Raw genomic sequence first — 22,541 nt, forward strand, 5'->3', positions numbered from 1 at the left:
GCAAATGAGGCAATACAGCATTATCCCCAGATAAACAAGTTGTGTGGTGTGCAAGAGGGAATATTTGCATATCGGCATCTAATAAGTTCCAAGAAATTAATTGGAGGCCTAATCTAGGTGACCTGCTGCTAAAGGCTACATTTGACACAGCAGGGACACCAGGGCATTTATATCTTGATATTGTCTGCCTTATTTTTCAGTCAGCCTGTGACATCAAATTTAGTATCACAAGATATTACAGAGAACATCATTGTGTGTGAAGTGAACTTTTCTTCATAACCTTGAAGGATGTGATCTATAGTAGTTTTGGATACAAAGAAATGGTAACACAAGGGACATTTATTTTTCTCATGACTTTTCTCACGACAAAAATTTCCAGGATTCAACTTACTTCAACCTCACACTAGTAGAATAGAATTTTTTATGGTCACTGACCAGAATTTCAAACAGAAAGACAATAATAAAAAAGTAAAATTGAAACAAGACAAAATATTACAATTGGTGGTGGGCTCATAAATGGACAAGTCTGCCTAATTTTACAGGCTATGGAACAAAATTTAGCTGTGTTCAAGGAGACTGAATCAATACTGATCTGATAATAACTGTACAAAAATTTCCTGGGTGGTTTACTAGGTAAAACATTATGAGGTGGGTCCTTGAATCCTTGTAGAAGGTAGAGCAAGACACAGATTTTTGTCCACAGTCTCAGCTTACAAGGATTTTAAAAAATAAAAATAAAGGCATTGCAAAACTGTTGTAGGGAAAGTGCTGAAATCAGGGCTCTTCACAATTTGGAAACCTTTATGTGGGGTAAGTTTCTTATTGGTTTGTAAAAAGGGGCTTGACTGCTTAGAAAAACGTTCTTAGGTAGAATCAACCAGTCCTCATGCTTGGTTTTCTTTAATATGCTGTTTAAATGCGTTGGATGCTCATGCTCATAACCCATCATTAAGAATTCCTTCCCAGGCAATTCAGCATAAATTAGGCAAAGAAAGAGAAGGAGGAATATGCCTCCCCTTCTCTGGTTTTAACTATTAGGCAACTATAACAGGGGAAACCATTTGAATTTCTATAAAAAAAAATCTTTATCCATATATACCTAATAAAGGTATCAGATTTATGAATTAATGAAAAAAAAAACCCGCTCATGACTTCTTCTATCCTATCAGCTGTCCATCAAAAGCCAAGGGCACTATTTTTTAATGCACTGTGCTGGGAAGGAAATCCACTCTTATAATCCAGGGCTTCTTAATTTTTACCTCTCCTCTTTTCCTTTACATTTTGCAGTATTTTCCCTTGAGCATAAATATGTATTTACCAGGTGCTGATTTAAAAAACCCTTTATCAACTGCTGTTATATTAAACAGAGTAGGAATACCAAATAGTAAAAATTACACATTTATATACTGTATGATAGTTTAGTCCTTGAAAACTAAGAACTCTGACACTGTAAGAAAATTAAAGTCATGACTAAGCAACTCCACCAAATAGCAGGAGACATTTTAAATCACCATAAAAAGATTCTGCATTTATTCCCAAAGGCCAAGATTAAATGGCTGTAAACCCGAGACTACTTCAAAAGTAGTCTTCGTAGTCTAAAAGCTTCCTACTTGTAATGTAACAGGAACTTTACTAAATCAGGTAAATCCACAAAGCAAATGAACAGTTCAGTATCAATACAGAATGACACTGCTATATGGCCTTTCCTGGAACATTCCTAAAAGGCTTTTAGTTCAGACAAGATTATTAGAGTACAGCAGGATGTGGTTTCTTGAATGTGAAATATTAGCTTAGAACACTGTTTCCTTATATAATTACCAAGCTTAGTAGCTCCCTCTGGTGGATAGTCAGGAAACTGACCCTCTGAAGGAACACTCACAGTACGTCGCAGGCAACGCCCTTTGGTGGGTTCTGCTGGCTGCTCTTGTCCTCCTTCGACTGCTGCCTGTACATGAAAAGAATACAGGAATGATACAATTTTCTGCTTTCAATACAAATAACTGGAAGAACAACTTTTTTTTTGGTTCAAAATCTTTGCTATTACTCTAATGCAGTGGTCGCCAACCAGTGGGCCAGGGACCACTGGTGGTCCACAAGAAAATTTTGGTGGTCCGCAGAGAAATGTCACCCCCAAAGCAATTAATCCAGGCTGCACGGGAACACCTTTTTTTTTCAGAAGACAGGTGATGCCACCTACCAGAATAAATTACGGAGCTGCTATAAAATGAAGTACAGGAAGGAAATGACAGCAAAGGGTTTAAATCACAATTTATGACAATGGTGGTCTCAGCAGGCTACAACTGACTTAAGCTTGGAAGCTAGAGAGTTCTTGAGAAGGAGGACTACCCACATGGCCCATGGGAACACAAGGCTTGCGTTTCTTGCATTGCAAACAATATGAGGCAGTGAGGGGAGGGGGGAAAGGACAGAGGGGGGAACTTGCCCCATGTGCCTGGCCTGGCCATCGGTCTGCTTCCTTCTGGTTCTTCTTCTGCTTTTTGCTGCACGCAAGGAAAGCAGCAAAAGTCTTTCTTTCTCTCCCCCAAACTCCACCAGAAATGAGTCTTTGGGACCCTGCAAGGTAAAGGCTATGCCGGTGACCCTGCTCCAAGAGGCTATGCTGGTGCGATAAGTCTCACAAAGACCCATTTCTGGTGGAGTTTGGGGGAGAGAAAGACTTCTGCTGCTTTCCTTTCTCTCCCCCGAGAACTGAGCTGGAGAGGGTATCTTGCAATCCCAAATAAAGAATGATCGATCAGTAGGAAAATGGGGTGGGGAATTTTCCTGCAGACTTTTGGGGGGATTTTCCCAGGGTCTCTGGTCCACGGGATTTAAAATTATGAGTTTGGTGGTCCCTGAGGTCCAAAAGGTTGGAGACCCCTGCTCTAATGCATGTTGCAGATATTTCATAGGTATCTGAGCCAAGATTTAACTCTGTATGCCTAGAAGGGTACCTAAGGCCTTGGACATGCTGTGCATAACATCTGAGATTCCCTTTTCTAAATTATATGTTTTTTCAACTGTATTTTCTTCTTTAAAAAAAAAAACCTACAGTGATATAATCAGAGGGGATAGTGATTATGGTTGAGGTGAAAGTAATAATCATGCATGCTCAACGCTATCAGATTGTGGCCTATAGTAAGTTTGTGTTGATCTCTTCATATGAGAAATTTTAGACACTGAACTCTGAATTCTTTTTTTTTGTTTGTTTAGCTTCCATGACTGCCTTCTGATACACAAAATGTGGTTCAGGTTTACATGTTCAACTGTGAATACAGAAGGCATGATATCAGACTTTCATCCTTCAGGCAGTTGAGCTATTAAATGAGTTGCATATATGATATACTGAGAAAAAGAGCAAATTATTAAATAAAGGAACTGAATTATAATAGGATGAGCTTTTGTAAAATGAGTTTAAGTAAAGATTTTCAAAGTCATAATCCAGAAGTAGCAACCTGAAATTAAGATTCACAGAGAGGCTCTGAGCAGTATAATACAACATTAAAAAATGAATAATTTAGGATTATTTTTTTTAAAAGTAAAACAACATTATAAAACTACAAACACGAAGAGTTCCAAGGTGGAAAGACAAGTGTTAATGCAGGTGGGTGTGGGAGTTCTCATGGGACCAACCAACCCGATGTGGCTGTGTGGGCCCCACACAATGCTACACAAGCCAGCTTTTCATCCCTTTTGAAGAAAGCCAAGAAATTGGGAGCTTTTCTCCCTCACTTTGTTCAGATTGCATGGGTATCTTGTTCTGTTATCCGATGTATTGGCCAGTCCTCCCAAATTTTTTCATCTGCAAATCTGATAACCAATACCATTATCCAGGTCATTAATAAAAATGTTGATTTTAGCCCCAAGAAAGATCTCCCAGGAGCGTGCTGATCACTGCTCTCCAACTCAATCTAGACACAGAATGTGGCTACCCAGCCAGTTATGGAACTATCTTACTGAAGTGCCAGCCAACCCATATTTTAACAGTTTGTCAATAACTATTTATGTGGAACTTGGCAGACACTTTGCTGAACAACATTCTCCTTATTCAATAAAATAGTTACTTTGTCGAAGGACACAAGGCTTGTCTTGTGTGACCTATTTTTGACAAAGTCATGCTTATGCTTAGCAATCATAGCATTGTCTTCAAGCTACTTTTACAAATAGCCAGTTTTATTATTTGCTTCAATGTCTCTCTGGGTATTGAGTAATAATTATTTGGCACTTCTTTTTTCTTTCTTTTTTGAAATCAGGGACCATATTTGCTCTTCTCCCACTTTCTGTCACCTCCCAGAAGCATCAGGATTTCTCGAAATTTACTAATAGAGCATCCAAATGATTTCCTTCCGTATTCTAGAGTATATTTCATCAGGGATAGAGACTTGAAAGATATTTGTGGGTTCTCAGCTTTTCTACAATAAATTATTTATCAAAGTTCCTGGATTCTCGGATGCTTGTTCAAGTATTTTAAGTCTAGCCTGCCAAGAAGTATGTGTAAAACAATTGGTATTACACAGAAATCTTACACAGGTGCTATAGGAGTCCATTGCAGTGCTGTTTCCATAAAATCTTAGATCTTTACTTCAGTCTCAGTAACTTGTCTCCCAAAGAAAAATATCCTACTATGCGGACTCCTGAACTCATTCTTCATCCCACTAGCTGCTCCATCAAGACCTGCCCTTAGTATCTCTCTGGCTTATGGTTCTTGCCCTTAACACAAAAATGGTATCAGATTATGACTCCTGCTTTGGGGCAAAAGTAATTGCTTGTTACCTATGGCTTGGGGCAGGATTCTATGGTCTACGTATCAAATGGCTAGTGTGATCCGCTATCATTGGGGCGGGAGGTGGGAGGTGGTTTTTGATTTTTTGTTTTGTTTTTTTGTTTTCCCAAATTTTGTTCTATTGTACTTTGCTAATTTATTTGATTCTTTTTGTTAGTTTTTATTGTTTTTATTTTTATTTTTTGTTTTAAATATGGTTTTACATTGTGTAAGCTGCCTCGAGTCGCCATTGGTGAATAGGAGGCAATATTAAATAAATAAATAATTAAACCCAGTAAACTTTGATAGTCTTTTCAAATCATGGTCTGTGAGCCTAACCTGCAACTGTTAAGCTTCTGTTTGAAACAGCTTAGAATTGGCTTTGATAAAATATATTATTTTTACTAAGTTAAATGTCCTTTAGAATTGCATAAATTGTAAAGGACATACATCTTTCCAGCTTTAATAAAATACTAATGTGTTTTTCTACATTTCCAGTCAGCTGCCTAGACTACTAAAAAAGACCAAAGGCATGGCAAAAATCTCTTTTTGTCTAAGAATATCAAAATGTTTTTGAAGTTAAATCTGTGCCATTCAATTCAGCAGCTCAAATGGTAAGCATACTGTTCAAGTCTCTGTAGGCTAAAGCCTAGTACTGTCTAATAAGAATTATAAACTAGAGAATGACAATAATATCTACATTCTTTTTTAACTGTTGCCTAGATATTACCAATCTTTCTCTTCTTATTTTGCTCCCATACTATTTGACTCAAAACATGAAAAAAGAACAATATCTACAACAGGGGTGTCAAACTGGATTTCACTGAGGGCCACATCAGGGTTGTGTTTGACCTTGAGGGCACAGGGGCATGCCGGGGGGGCATGGCCAGCTGAATGTCACTCGTGTTGGGGGTGCCTGTGATGGTTCAAGTGCTCTGTCAGCAAAAAAAGAGTTCAGGAAGGCCTTGCACGCTCCTCACCCTGAGTTCTGTGTTTGCTAGCAGAGGGTTGCAGGAGGCCATCGCAGCCAAAAATGGAGCTCACGGGGGCTGCACACGGCCCTACTAAGCTCCGTTTTTGCTGGCAGAGGCACCGTGGCCCAGTCCTTCGCTGTTTCCAGAGCAGCCCCACGGCCAGATCTAAGCACCCTGCAGGCCGAATCTGGCCTGCAGGGCTTGAGTTTGATACCTTTGACCTACAGTATAACTATGGCTCATTGGAGGAGTTAAAATATAAGAATATTGCAATATTTTGTTTTATAATATCATGATAATACAAAATTTCATTCAAAATGACAGGAAAAGAATAATGACAATACCTGCTTTGCTAAAACACAAGATTTAATGGTGACTACAAATGTCAAATTTAATTTAATATTTCAGTTTTGATATTGCCCAACTCCATGATAACCCTGAATATAGGACAACAGAGCTGGAAGGGACTTTGGAGGGCTTCTAATTCAACCCCGTGCTCAGGCGGGAAACCATACACCACTTCTAATTAAAAAGAACAATTTTTCAGTGGAACAACTTGCCTCCAAGAAGTTGTAAATGTTCCAACACTAGAAGTTTTTAAGAGGTGGGACAACCATTTGTCTGAAATACACTGCCCCCAAAAATAAAGGGAACACAAAAATAAGATATCCTAGATCTGAATGAATGAAATATCCTTATTAAATACTTAGTTCAATACACAGTTGAATGTGCTGACAACAAAATCACACAAAAAATATTAATGTAAATCAAATTAAGCAACCTATGGAGGTCTGGATTTGGAGTTACACTCAAAATTAAAGTGGAAAAAACCACTACAGGCTGATCCAACTTTGATGTAATGTCCTTAAAACAAGTCAAAATGAGGCTCAGTAGTGTGTGTGGCCTCCACGTGCCTGTATGACCTCCCTACAACGCCTGGGCATGCTCCTGATGAGGTGGCAGATGGTCTCCTGAAGGATCTCCTCCCACACTTGGACTAAAGCATCTCCCAACTCTTGGACAGTCTGTGGTGCAACGTGGCATTGGTGGATGGAGCAAGCATGATGTACCAGATGTGTTCAATTGGATTCAGGTCTGGGGAACAGGCGGGCCAGTCCATAGCATCAATGCCTTCGTCTTGCAGGAACTGCTGACACATTCCAGCCACATGAGGTCTAGCATTGTCTTGCATTAGGAGGAACCCAGGGCCAACCGCACCAGCATATGGTCTCACAAGGGGTCTGAGGATCTCATCTCGGTACCTAATGGCAGTCAGGCTACCTCTGGTGAGCACATGGAGGGCTCTGCGGCCCCCTAAAGAAATGCTACCCCACATCATTGCTGACCCACTGCCAAACCGGTCATGCTGGAGGATGTTGCAGGTAGCAGAATGTTCTCCACGGCATCTCCAGACTGTCATGTCTGTCACATGTGCTCAGTGTGAACCTGCTTTCATCTGTGAAGAGCACAGGGCGCCAGTGGCAAATTTTCCAATCTCGGTGTTCTCTGGCAAATGCCAAACATCCTGCACGGTGTTCGGCTGTAAGCACAACCCCCACCTGTGGACGTCGGGCCCTCATACCACCCTCATGGAGTCTGTTTCTGACCATTTGAGCAGGCGCATGCACATTTGTGGCCCACTGGAGGTCATTTTGTTACAGGGCTCTGGCAGTGCTCCTCCTGTCCCTCCTTGCACAAAGGTGGAGGTAGTGGTCCTGATGCTGGGTTGTTGCCCTCCTATGGCCTCCTCCACGTCTCCTGCTGTACTGGTCTGTCTCCTGATAGTGCCTCCATGCTCTGGACACTACGCTGACAGACACAGCATACCTTCTTGCCACAGCTCGCATTGATGTGCCATCCTGGATGAGCTGCACTACCTGAGCCACTTGTGTGGGTTGTAGACTCTGTCTCATGCTCCCACTAGAGTGAAAGCACCGCCAGCATTCAAAAGTGACCAAACCATCAGCCAGAAAGCATAGGAACTGAGAAGTGGTCTGTGGTCACCACCTGCAGAACCACTCCTTTACTGGGGATGTCTTGCTAACTGCCTATGCTTTCCACCTCTTGTCTATTCCATTTGCACAACAGCATGTAAAATTGATTGTCAATCAGTGTAGCTACCTAAGTGGACAGTTTGATTTCACAGAAGTGTGATTGACTTGGAGTTACATTGTGTTGTTTAAGTGTTCCCTTTATTTTTTTGAGCAGTGTAGAATAGGTTTTCCTGCCTGAGCAGGTGGTTAGACTAGAACAGCAGTCGCAAACCGGTGAGCCACTGCCCACTGGTGGACTGCAAGAAAAATTTGGTGGGCTGCAAAGAAATCTCACCCCCAGAGCACCCCCACACAAAGCAATTAATCCAGGCTCTGCAGGAACACAAGGCTGCGCCACCCACATGGCCCGCAGGAGCTCTCCCTGCTCACTCACTCCTTACCCAGTAAACTTGCCTGCTAAATTGCTATTTTTCCTTTTTCCGCCCATCATCTGTTCTGCTGTGCCAGGAGATTTAGATTAGCTAGGAAGCAGGAAATGGTTGGATTTCTTGCTTTCTAGCTAGTCTTTAGATCTTCAGCTTTGCTTTCAAGCACAGCCGAACCTCCCTTAGGACTGAAGTTTCTATTATTCAGTGCAGACTCACAGCAAGCAAATTTTATGTGACAGACTAAGGTAGCCAATGGCAGATAGATAGATCACTGAATTATTCTGAATGATTCTGTGAGCAACTCAATCTGCCTGCCTGCTTTGCCTGATTTTGGGTAAAAATTGCTCTTTTTATATAAAAAATTCAATATTTATATTCATGGTATGTTGTGAGTTAATTTTATGAGTTTGCTTGCAAGCAAATTTTATGTGACAGATTGAGCTAGCCAATGGCAGACAGATAGATTTCTGAATGAATCTGTGATTCTGTGAGCAACTCAATGTGCCTGCCTGCTTTGCCTGATTTTGGGTAAAAGTTGCTCTTTTTTATAAAAAAATCAATATTTATATAAATATTTATAATATTTACATACAAAGCCATGCCCAGCCAGTCACATGACCACCAAGCCACACCCACAAATTAGGCCATACCTACAGAATCGGTTAGTGGTCCCTGGGATTTAAAATTATGAGTTTGGTGGTCCCTGAGGTCCAAAACGTTGGCGACCCCTGGACTAGAAGACCTCTAAGGTCACTTCCTTCTGTTCTGTTGTTCTATTCTGTTCTGTTCTGTTCTATTCCCATTCCCATACTAAAGAGAATACAACCAACCAGACTCACTAGCCCCATAACAAAAAGACCAAAACAATACCCCAAAATGGGGGAAAAAGGGAGCACTCAACCACCATCTTATCACTAAGCCTGAGAGAACAAACAGATTTTTAACAATTTACAAAATAAATAAATAAATAGGTAAAGGAGAATATTTGTACCTCAGGGTTGAAATGAGAGGTCTTTAGTTCTCCCTGAACTTGGTTGTTATCTTGCAGATATTTTATTACCCAAACTAGGTAACATTTCCATGGCGATGTTACCTAGTTTGGGTAATAAAATGTCTGCAAGAAAACAACCAAGTTTAGAGATTACCAAAGACCCCTCAATCAGATCGGTGTTTAGAAGTTAGCAGGTTAGGCAATGGATGACTTAAATTCATTCATTTAGTGACCATTTGATGTTACTCCATTGGAAAAAAGTGAGAGTTTTTCACACTTATGACTACTGCAGCATCTCCATGGTGACATGATCAAAATTCAGACGCTTGGCAATTGGCATGTATCTCTGACAGTGGCAGTGTCCCAGAGTCATGTGATAATCTTTTGTGCCTTTCTGATAAGCAAGTCAATGGGGAAGCCAGATTCACTTAACAAGCATGTTACTGACATGAACTGCAGTGGTTCACTTTACAATTGTGGCAATAAAGGTCATAAAATGGGACAAAAGTCACAAAACTACTACCTTACTTATTTACTGTTTCATTTGGCAACAGAAATAAATTATGGTCCTATGTCGAGCACTACCTGCATTGGTCTTCGGGGAGATATTATTCCAGAGGGCAGGAATTCTCCCTGAAAAGATATGATTCCTAGGTCCTACAACAGGGGTCTTCAAACTTGGCAATTTGAAGACTTGTGGACTTCAACTCCCAGAATTCCCCAGCCATCCATGCATGAATTCTGGGACTTAAAGTCCACAAGTCTTTAAGTTGCCAAGTTTGGAGATCCCTGTCCTAGAGATGACATTGTTCACTTGAGAGGACCCAGGTGGGTAAATGATATGGAAAATAGTGTCCCATGATGTAGCCAGGCCCTATAAAGGACTTTATAGGTGATAACCAACACCTAGAATTGCATCCAGAAGCCATATGCAATCAGTGAGATCTCTATCTTCAAACTGGAAGGGTGGGATAGGGTGGCAAATTCAAATGTTGCTGGGGACCAATACTAGTCAGAAGAAATTAACTCTCTCTTACCTCCTTTTCCTTGTTCAGCAACACAAGCTGGCTGTTGGTCAGAATACAGTACTTTGTCTCCCATATTATAGTTTCTGAATCAGGGGACTGACCACAAGATAGTCTATGAGTTGCAGGTCCTTTTACGTCTGTAAAAAAAAAAAAGCATAATTAGAACATGTCAGTTACCCTCTCAGCTGCTAAATATAGATTTAGCAGAGCAAACCCCTGCATGTTTATTCCCTCTGGGGCATAGTCAGCACTGCATCTTATTGTATGACTTGCTTACCAAATTTGTAAAAGCAATCCAATAAACAATCCCCCTCCCTTTGCAATGCTACTCAAATTATCACAATATGTTAATCTGATCAGCTTTAGCAATACTATACAATATCTATACCAAGAACTATGGATTTTATGTGAAATTTAACCTAAGGAGATGCACACAAAGCAATTTCCAAACTGGAAAAAGTTGTTTTTTATTTAGCTCACAATATAAAGGTGTACAAAGGTAAATTAAGTCTCTAGCAAATTTTGCCCATGTGATGCAATTTCTTTATACCACCATTAAAAATCAATGACAGTATTGATTTAGTGCAGATATGATGGGAATCCACAATGCCCACTATAAGAATTAAGCATAGCAAACTTCAGGCTAGTCTATTCTTCTGGTCTTTTTATTGGCAAGGAGGAGATACTGCTACACTAAACATCCAGGGAACATCCTGGGCTTGCCATAGCTTGCTCATACAGTGTGGGAAAATACAACCTCAATTGAACTGTTGCCTACAATCTAAAATATGCTATCTTATTAGAGTCATCAGTGTAAGAATGGGGCATATTTTATTTTAAGAACAGAAATTGAGACAGTAATTTACTCAACAGAACTCATGGCAGACAATTTTCAATTACAAATGTTTAGGCATTTTACAAAGAACTGAAAACTCTTCACACACTAATTATTACACTCAATTGATGAAGTAGATTCTGGCTGGATCTATATTAATGGGGCTGATAAGAATGTATCCACCTATTTATTAAATATTCTAATTACTGAGAAGATAAAATCACAGAACTGAAAGACAGTTGAAAAGTCATAGATACAAAATCCCTACTGCAGGCAATTGCCACAACAGCAAGAAACTCTCTAATAAAGGTTACCACCTCTTCTAAACAATCTTGTCCATTGTTTGCAATAGCCATCAAACTGCTTCTCCAGTTGACTCTTCTAAAGCATACTCAAACAACAAAAAAACTTTGAACATTCCTACAGGACTTTTCAGACAGGGAATAATCTAAAGTGGAGACATTACTCATGCTCTCTATATAAAGAAACCTATACATTATGTATAGGTAGTCTTCAGAATAACGGTTGCAGAATTCTAAATCTAAAAAGAATCCATTGTAAATGACTTTTCCCATTCAGAAACTTAAATAATACAATATACTGACAATCTGCACAACTCTCTGCAACAGAGCTATTAAAGTACTGTTTAGTATGGCATAAGAAAACTCCCAATTATGGGAGACTGAGAAAGTGCTGTAAAAACAATGGTAGATGAATTAGGGATTTGCAAAATATTTATGCATGGAAGAGCTAGTGAACCATAGATGATGGAAACATGTCTTTTGAGGAGGAACTGCCTTCGAAAGGAGTGGAAGAAAGCCAAGAATATTTGTGACAATAACAGATATTTTCTCTAAGGACATGCCTGTGGCTCTTTATTTGGGAAAGGATCAAACTATATTTTGGTATGACATCTAAATCAGTCTAAAGTAGAGTTCCCCAAAGTGGTCAATATTCTCAAGGACTATAAAAGGGGTCAATGCTGTTATTATAATTTGTAGTATTATTAATTAAAGTTGTATTTATTAAATTGTGTTCATATAATAAATGAACGTTGCTGAACCATCTGTAACTTCATGAAGGGTTCAGTGAGCTGAAGAGTTTGAGAACACTTGGTCTAAACCAGGGGTGTCAAACTCATGGCAGTATCACATGACCTATTGTGACTTTTCCTCCCTTTGATAAACCGGGATGGGCCTAGCCAGCACGTGGCGCATCTGGCCTGCAGGCTGTGAGTTTGACACCCCGGTCTAAACCAACTGAATCATGTGTTCTTTGACCTTCTCAATTGGTGTACAGGTCGTCCTCAACTTTCAATCATTCATTAAATGACTATTCAAAATTACAATGGTATTTAAAAAAAGTGACTTATAACCAGCTTTCACACTTAGCTTGTCACAGCATCCCCACAATCATATGATCCAAATTCAGGTGCTTTGCAACTGGCATATACTTAGGAGGGTCATTTACAATCTTCCCAGCAGGTTTTCAACAAGCAATGTCAATGGGGAGAGTTGGATTCACTTAATAACTGTATGATTCATTTAACAACTGCATAACTACTGAGGCAAAAAAAGATCATACAATCGGGCACGACTCACTTAACCATCTGGCTTAACAACAGAAATTTTGGTTGCAATTATAGTCATAAATTGAGGACTATTTGTACCACATTTTACATTTCATATCTAAATTAGATCATTAGATCATTAGATCATATCTTATGATCTAATACTATCTCTTGGAGCAATTAGGGGAAGGAAAAACCAGCAAGGCTTGGCTCTTTATGCATTTTCTTACATTGGAGCATACACGAATCACCAGCCACACTAGCACTAGCCACACACAAGCCTGGAACTCCACAAGTAATTCCATCAACAAACACATCCGATCTGCAACCAGCCTACGAGAATTGAAATCAACCACACAGTCAACCAGAGACAACCCTGATCCTCAACCAACCCATGAAAGCCCCTAACCAGCACTTCACCTCCCAATGACCCTCCCCTGACATGACCTCCCCATCACAAGATCCTCATCTGTCATGATCCACATCTGACCCATCACAAGCCCCTCACTTGATGCAACCCACACCTGATTCAATCACAAGACCCATCACAAGACCCTCACCTGACATGATCCTTACCTGACGTGACCTGCTCATCACCAGACCTACTGACCACACAAAGCCTTTATAAGCAGAAAAACACTGACATTTAACAGCCCCTGAACTCCACAGAAGATATTACCTAGCCTGGCAATGAAACATTAGGAAACCAACCCACAAGCCTGGAGAATGAACCTCCACCCTCATCTTACACCTGAGCTAAGATAATCATCACCACCACTGCAAATATTATCTGTTTCAAGAGAAACTTTTTTAGTTTAGATTGAAATTATTATTAAGATTCTAAAAATAAAAGTATAAAATGAAGATTATATTATTTAATTAAACACTGTGATTATTATTAGACTTGGTATATGACATATTGTTTCCCACTTCCCTGGAGCCCTTTTGAATGGAATGACTCATCTATAATTTTTAAAAACCAAGTATCAAGCAGACAACTTATGTATAGCCACATGATGGGCTTGTTTGGAGTGCAAAATAAATTCAAAACAGGAGGAAATGTATGGTTGTTATTTCTGTAAATGTATTTATAAATCTATACAGGACAATCTGTGTTTTCTATATGACTCAGAAGTGTTCTCATTTTCACTGAGCTTGACCAAAAGTACTGTACTGTAGTAGAATCACTTGTAAATCAAACTTCACCACTAGGGGGTGGTGAATCTATGGTAAGGGGGAAAGGCACAAAGGAAAAGTTCACCACCACCCCCTCCCAAAAAGAGCAAAAAAATAAATAAATTAATGGAGTCTCCATTAATTTTACAAAGTGCATAAAGAGCCAAACCTTGCTGATCCTTCCTTCTTATAATACTATCATTCTACAAAGGGTAACAGTATTTCCCACTGTAGTATATTTACTTCATCTTGCATTAAATTATTTTACTGGTTACTCATCACTCTCAAACTTCTATCCTTTTTAACATTCTCATTGTTTATGGCTTTTGATATCCTATCATTTTCGTCCTTTTCCATTTCTATGACCATACTGAAACTGTCTCTATCATAAAATCCATTTTTAAAAACATTTGTTATATTGTTAGCTTATTCACAGGCTTGTGAACACTGTAGTAGTAGAAAGTACACACTTTCAGTAATGAAAAATATAAACCCCTGCAAATTTGACATAAATAATGTAGGCTATCAAGGGAGGATAAGATATACAAATGTGATATGTAAATACAAATACATATTTTCTAAAAAGGATTCTGAAAACCCATACTGTATTACTGGGCAAAAGAAAACAGTTTGCATTTTGCTACCTATTTTTATTCAGGTTTTCTTACTTCCCTATGTATTAAATATATTTTGTTTTATGTGTTTAATTGAAAAACTGTGACTTTCAATTCAAGGGCCATAGGGCCACTTTCTTATACCACAAAAGCAATTTGTGACATTTGAGACAAATTCTCCTTCCATCTCCAAATCTCAATTAAGGGTAGATAACTTCAATCACACAGTTCTGATACTTTCCAAGGCCTAAAAACTTGATTGGGAGGGAGAGGGGAATTATTTAAGAATTTGTGGATCTCTAATATATTCTTAAACAAAGGAAAACACAAGTCTAATAAATGTCTAATTTAGGATGGAATATCAAAGCTTGTTCTGGATTTGCTACTCTGGTAGCCTTGGAAACCAGCAGCAACAAGAAGCCCATGACGAATGATCAACAATGAAAGATAGAACTTGTTTTGCTGTTATGTTTCCAAAATGCTTTTATTTATTATATTTTATTTTATTTTATTTTCAGCAGCCAATTATAGACACCATACAATATTTTGATGCTCGCATCCTAGTGATCGCATTTCCCCCCTCCCCAAATAATAGCACTTAGAGGTACATGACTCCACAGTGCTTTATAATGAATTATTTCCCTGGATAACTGCTCTATCACTTGTTGAAATAAGGAATAATAGATCCTCTGTCAAATAAATAGAAGGTATCACTTAAAAAGCTACTTGTCAGTCTCTGTGTCAGCTGTTGCCTCCAGAAACAAATAGAAATTAAAAACCAAGCAAGTATTTTCTTGTGTGAATTTTAAGAAATTAGATTGGGAGGGAGCAGAGAAAGAGAGAGAGAGAGAGAGAGAGGGAGGGAGGGAGGGAGGGGGAGGGGAAAAGGGAGAGTGTCCTTATCAGTATTTCTTCTTTGTGAAATGAATCACATATTCTCAAAAATTTGACTTAAAATAAATTAAGGTTTTACAAATTATATTTTATGCCTATTGTGATGTTAGAATGTCATGTTGTTCTACAAGGCATAACCTGGCTATATATATTAAAAATATTTATCATAGCTAATGTTTTCCTTCACAAAATGAAATAAATGGCAATAAACAATGATAATAAATATCTTCATATCCAGGAATATTCTTTGTCACCCAAAGCATTTATCTTCAATACTACTTAATATAGTGTATCAAAAACTAATATACAAGCTTTTACACAAGATTAATGGGAACAAAACTCAGCCTCTTATAGGCTAAACAGTTTCTTGACTATATCAGTTCTCTTCTGCATCCCTTGATAAAAATTAATAAGTGATTTATTTATCATTATACTATATATACAGTTGATGCATTTTGAGCCCTTGCTACTTGCACTCTATTTCGGAGACTGAGCCATGAAATACTGTAAGGAACAAGGATATTCAACTCCACTAGATGGCAACAAAATATCTAGTCTTTATCAATCTTGCTGCTCCAGGGCTCCATAAGTTTATGGCATGTGGATAGGCCAACCTATTTATGAAAAGTAAGAGATTCCAATAGCTTTGAGAACAATGGATCTTCTTTTTACAGGAGATTCATTTCCATAAGGTCACCCTGCCGGAAATATGCCATTTTTCTGTCAGTATAAGTTAGCTTCTGAGAAGGCTTTATGGTCAGGCCAAACTATTCAAGCTTATATTTTTTTATGACAAAATAGCACGAGTAGATTTCATTTGCAAGGATTAGTTGAAACTAAGTTTGGATCGACTCGATCAAGCTCCCATTTATCAAAATAATTTCTTCACTTTAGGTTGCGATAATAACATGCAAAATTGGATGAACTACCATTCAAGATTCTCAGGAACAATGAGCAATCACCAAGAAAGTTAACTATTCGATAAAAGTGAAGAACAAGGTGCAAAAAAAGATGTAGGCTTTATCTAAATGTTAAAGATCTATCTATCCTCAATATTACAAGATATACACTTTTAAAAGATTTCAAAATTATAAGCAATTTTAGATTATAGAGCCTCAGTGTAAAAACCAAACCCTGCACATATAAAATCTGCAACTCCACAAGGGAACTCCTGCAGATAGATATGGTTCTACTACTACTAGATTTACTTGTTCAATGACATGCTAATCATCTGAAGTTATATAAGATAAAAGTGTCCTTTGGATGGGGCTCAGTTCTGATGACATCATGAAAATATCCGTGTTGGGGCAGTTATACAGCAAGAAAGGAATTTATAGCCTTCCAATGGTATTCGATTACAGTTCCCAAAAACCTCAGCCAGGAAGGCAGACAATGTGAAAAAAAAATGGGAGTTGTCTATAACTAATCTACTGGATTATATCTCTAATTGTTGCAACTATTTATAATTTGCATTGCAATCCCAACAGTGAATCAAGATCCTTCCCAAAAATATCTACTAAATCAAACCAGGGCATCTAAACATCTTAAACATCTAATGATGTGTAGAAGTGTATGAGGGCTACTAAACAGCATTAACCACATTTGAGGAAGCTGGAGTTTCGATAAGTAGCAGATATTTTATTTTCATACTGCATCGCAGATCAACATTTGGGAATGAATTAACAGAAATATGGATTAATCACAGGCAAGATTTAGAAACACACGTCATCTGGAGAGGGAGGGAGAGATATTAAAAATTTCATAGGGAAAGGGAAAGTTTATTAAAAGGGACATGACAAATTCTATGCACAGATCCATATAAAAATCTCCAGTAAAACAGGATAGGTTGCCCCATAAAAATATTCACTAAAGCAAGTTATATTCCGCATATGGGGTTTTTATTAAACCTGGTTTCAGAATTTAGGGGGAGGAATTACATATAGCTTGAGAGAATATTCTGGGGTGGTTAGGCAGTTCTCAGGTAGAAAATATTCAGATTCATCCTCCAGGACCTAACAGCGTTAGGTGTCAGATTAAATTTATCTTGCAATTCGTTGTGCAGAGTTTGGTGTTGAGCAGCAGTCAAGCTCAATCATAGCCCATTCAGAGCAAACATCCGTCAGCAGTTTATGCCGCAGGGCCCTTCTCTAGATCAGGTCAAGATTATTAGTGGAAGTAGGCTCATTAAACAAAATGCAATTTTTAACCAGGGATTAAAGACTGCCTGCCTTAGCATATGGACCTACCTGAGCAACTATATTAAGAGCCACTTCCAATATCAGAACTCCATCCAAGCAGAACTGTGCTTGCTGCCTTTAGATACTGAAGTAAATGAAAATTACTGGATCTGACAGGGCATTCTCTCCCCTCTCTAAATGCATGGACTAAACCAGGGGTGTCCAACCTTGGCAACTTTAAGACTTGTGGACTTCAATTCCCAGAATTCCTCAGCCAAAGCTGGCTGAGGAATTCTGGGAGTTGAAGTCCACAAGTCTTAAAGTTGCCAAGGTTGGACACCCCTGGACTAAACTGTTATAATATTCTTGTCAGCTTTGAAATTCAGCTGCCACATTTTTTTTAGAGTTAGAGGAGTTGAAAAGTTCAAGGTTATTCTCTCTGTCGTATTAAGAATTTCCAGTTGCAGTTAATTGGTTCTCGTGATTTATGAAGTGGAGAAGTGGGAGGAGAGAAGGCGGATTCTATGTAATGCAGGAAAAAAACTTTCACTTGGGAAATTGCTTTTGAACATGCCAGATCTGTTCCTAATAAATCAATTGGAGAGATAATGTCTCGGATATCATGGATACGTTCTGGATGCCTTACATTTACTTCCCAAGTCTAAATTTATTTTTAAAAAAGGGCTTGGCTGATACCCGGAGTTCTTTTTCCTGAGATGGAGAATTATCAACAATCAGCCGAAGTTGGAGGTGTGCAGGGAGGAGTGTGTGGGGGCCCTCCCTCCGGAGCATTAATTGAACCTGCCAACCCTTGCTGGGAGGAGATGATGGATGCTTCCAGGATGGCAGTAGGAGAAAGAGATTTGGAAGCTATACCGAAGTGTTTTGATTCAAGAAGTTGTTGTAACCCAGAGGTAACCCAGCTGTCTGAAGAGAAATCTTTCTCTAGCCCCAAGCATATGGCTATTCTGTCAGATTGGAGGGAAGAGAGACAATTGGGGTTGGAATTCTCTCAAGAAGACAACCCCCAGATTATTCCTGGAAGTCCATCAAAGGCAGATTTATATCAACAGTTCCAGAATTTAAAGGTGACAGGTTTGGTCTCGCAGTCTTTTTGGATGGGTGGAAGCTTGAGACCACACATATTCACTTACCCAAGTATCGTGAGGAATGAGGAGACTATACAGATGGAGAAAGCCAGAAAGAAGCATCAACTAACAGAGGTATGTTGCAACCTCAGAGGCAATCCCCTCATTTTCCACAAGGAATTTTGCCCCCTGCAGAGAGTATCCCTCCAGGGTGGGGATTTTATCCAGGCCAGGGGTGGATTCAATGCCAGCGGCAGCCAGCACCAACACAGGCCTGGTCTGAAAGGGGGGTTGCCCAGACAGCAGACAGCAGCCGCATCCCCTCCACCTGACCAGGGAACCAGGCCACACCCATTTTCTTCCTGGAAACCACAATTGCAGCCCCAACCATCAGAGAGGCCACAGGGACCCCTATTCCAGAGAGGCACCACACAGTCAGGATTCAGGGGGCTTACCCAGCCTACATACGCCACCCGGCCTGTTCCTTCCATTCCAGTACAACCTGCAGGGGCCTGGCATGTGCCACCTCTGCAACCACAACCCAGGCCAGACCGAATACCCATTGAGACCGTACTTGATGGCCGCCATGAACATTTCAATTACTTCCTCACTCAAATCCGATCCCATTTAGAACAATTTGGAGATCAATACGCCACAGAGAGCGATTTGGTTATGGTCATAACAAATGGGGTGAATGAAGGGGATGCTTCAAACTGGGAGGCCCAACTACACAACGAACAAGCCCCCGAATTATAAGATGTAAACGGATTTATTCAATTATTAAGACTCAGATTTGAAAATCCAGACAGGGTAGCAGAGAATGAAGAGAAGTTAATGGAAATGAGGCAAGGCAAGTGACCCTTGTCAGAATTCATTTGGGACTTTAGAAAGGTCGCAAGCCACCTCATGAATTGGCCTGAAAGAATAACTTTATACTATTTTAAAAATACCATTGATCCAGAAGTAAAGAAGGCCTGTGAAATTAGGGGAATCCCAGAGACCTTACAATCGTGGTATGTTGCATCCCTCAGCTTAGATCGCAGCATCAACCCACACAGGAAACCCCTTCCAGCAGCCCTGCCTAAGAGAATTGTGGCTAGGAGACCGCCAACCAGATCAGCCAAACCTGCTCCTGTACAAGCTCCACAGTCGAAGTCTAATACAGCTGTTAGAGCTTGGAAGAATCAAGAAAGACCTCCTGTCAGGGGCGGATTCGCCAAGCACAGCTGGGAAAGACCCCTCTGCACATGGGAGCAAAGGACAACCAGATCGCCACCACATCCCTGAGAACCCGACCTGTGAAGATGACCCAATGGTGAGTGATATATCATACCTTTTACAGTCAAGGTCAAGTTAGTGGTACCAAATACAAGGGAGTCCGGGGAGTTAGAAGCTGTCATTGATACTGGGTGTTCTAGATGCCTTATCGGACTCCCCATCATTGAACAATCGGGCATAAAGACTAACCCGCTAAAACGCCCAATCAGATTTGAGCAAGTGGATGGAACCTTCATTGGGGGGTACCCAGCCACTTAGATGACTGAATTGATCAAGATGGAATTAGGCCCCCATTGCGAACTTATATGCTTCATAGTGGCCCCCAGGATGTCATAATCAATCATACTGGACTTGCTTGGCTAGACAAATGGGCCCTGACGATCAAATGGGAGGATGGGTTCAGAAAAATCCTCATTGGACCGAGCCCACTGCCCCCTTTTCCACCCACTACAAAGCCACCGGTCAGCTTGAACCCAGAGTCTGAGCCAGCATCCATGGCATCCCACCTTCTCCCAGATAACTCCCAGGTACCCGACCAATACAAAGACTTGGCTGAAGAATTCAATGAAGAAGAATGTAATGTCTTACCTCCCCATTAAGCCACTGATTGTGCCATAGAATTAGAGTCCAGGCCGAAATTACAAAAACCAAAGATGTATTCCATGACGCCTGCTGAAATGACTGAATTAAGGAAATACACAGACAGCAATTTGGAACGAGATTTTATTGAGCCTGCCAAATCAAGACTAGCTGCCCCCGTGTTGTTCAAGGAGAAGGTGGGTTGATATTGAGCATTGACTTTAGAGGCGTGAATGCCACATGCGTCAAAAACATGTACCCTCTCCCCCTTATAAATGACTTATTGAACCACCTGTCGAAGGGCAAGATATTCACCAAGCTAGATCTCAGGGAAGTTTACTACATCAAAGAAGATGAGTGGAAAACTGCTTTTAACTGCCCTCTGGGTAGCTTCCAATTCAAAGTCATGCCTTTCAGACTTCTGGGGGCTCCTGCAGTGTTTATGCAGCTCATCAATGAGGTGCTACACCCACACCTTTACCAGGGGGTCCTCGTGTACCTGGGTGACATCCTTATCTTCAGCAAAACCATGGAAGAACATGTTCAATTACTCCGACAAATTCTAGAAAAACTTCTAGCTGCCAAATTACATGTGAAACTCTCAAAATGCGAATTCCACAAAGAGTCGTTGGATTACTTAGGCTACTGAATATCCAATCTGGGGATTGAAATGGACCCCAGAAAGGTGAAAGAAGTGCTGGACTGGCAACCCCCCAGAACCCAAAAACAAATTCAAAGTTTCTTGGGGTTTGCCAACTTCTATAGACAATTCATTCCGTCCTTTGCTGAAGTTGCCCTCCTGTTGACGGAGCTGTTAAAAACGGGCCCATCACCCACCAAACCGAAGCCAAGTCAACCCCTGGCTTGGACTATGGACTGTCAGAAAGCTTTCGAGGCCTTAAAGCGTCTTTTCGCAGCTGAGCCCATCCTCCAGCACCCAGACGCGACCAAGCCTTTTGTTGCCCAAACAGATGCAAGTGATGAAGTAGTGGCAGCTGTTTTGCTGCAAAAGGACTCTCAAGGCCGACTGATGCCTTGTGCTTATGTGTCTATAAAGCTGACAGAGACAGAGTGAAGGTGGGCCGTCTGGGAGAAAGAAGCATTCGCCGTACAATGGGCTTTGTTGACTTGGAGGCATTTTCTAGAAGGGGCACCAGAGGCCTTTGAGGAATGGACTGATCATAAGAACCTCGAGGCTCTAAAGACCCCCAGGAGATTATCACCCAAACAAGTCTGCTGGGCCCAATATTTCAAGCGATTCAACTTTAACATTAAATATATCCCTGGAGGGAAAAATGTACTGGCGGACGCTCTGTCCAGAAAACCTCAGTTTGACAGCCACCAAGAGGAAATAGTACAAGCCTTAATTTCAGAAGCTCAATCGGCAGGCCAAGTGACCACTTGAGCCCAAGCCAACTGCAACCCCAAACACCTGGAGGATAAGCTGACTACGGAATTGAAAACGGCCCTATTGACCGACCCTTGGTTCCTGGACTATCAAACCGAATTGACAATGAATGATAGACTAACTTGGAAAGGGACTAAGCTTTATGTACCCACAACCCTAAGACTACTGGTATTAAAGCATAGCCACGACTCCTGGCTGGGAGGTCATTTCAGATTCCTAAAAACCCTACATTTACTGAGAAGACAGTTCTGGTGGCCAAAAATGAAACCTGATGTCAAGGACTATGTAAAAAGTTGCTCAATTTGTGCCACAATGAAACACAGAACTGGAAAAACCCCTGGCCTCCTGCAGCAAGTTGCTGAACCAACCCAACCTTGGGAAGACATTTCAATTGACTTTATTGTTGAATTACCTAAGAGTGAAGGGGATACGATCATTTGGACTATAATTGACTTATTCTCTAAACAGGCCCATTTTATAGCCTGCAAAGGACTTCCATCTGCGAAAAAACTTGCAAAGCTTTTCATAAAACATATCTATAGACTACATGGAGTACTTTGTAGAATAATATCAAACAGAGGGGTACAATTTACCACAAAATTTTGGAGGGAATTTCTGAAATCCATTGGTTCATCTCAAGGGTTATCCTCAGCTTTCCATCCTGCTTGTAACGGAGCAGCGGATAGAGCTAACACCATGATTGAACAATACATTAGATGCTATGTAAATTATCAACAAGAAAATT

At 40.2% G+C, this 22,541-nt stretch overlaps 1 protein-coding gene across 7 annotated transcripts in view; it reads right to left on the reverse strand.

Annotated features, from left to right (window-relative positions):
* Positions 1 to 22,541, reverse strand: part of RASAL2 (RAS protein activator like 2) — a 242,552-nt gene that overhangs the window by 124,134 nt on the left and 95,877 nt on the right. For all 7 annotated transcript variants that reach the window (XM_087930466.1, XM_026703316.2, XM_087930462.1 and 4 more), the window contains exons 2-3: positions 10,187 to 10,314; positions 1,819 to 1,945 (exon numbers count right to left, since the gene is read on the reverse strand). In XM_087930466.1, the coding sequence (XP_087786592.1) occupies positions 1,819 to 1,945; positions 10,187 to 10,314 (255 nt within the window). The remainder of the gene's footprint in view (positions 1 to 1,818; positions 1,946 to 10,186; positions 10,315 to 22,541) is intronic.

The sequence above is a fragment of the Pseudonaja textilis genome, chromosome 3 (genome assembly GCF_049901715.1).
Source record: "Pseudonaja textilis isolate UNSWEBS1 chromosome 3, rPseTex1.2, whole genome shotgun sequence".
Classification (NCBI taxonomy): domain Eukaryota; kingdom Metazoa; phylum Chordata; class Lepidosauria; order Squamata; family Elapidae; genus Pseudonaja; species Pseudonaja textilis.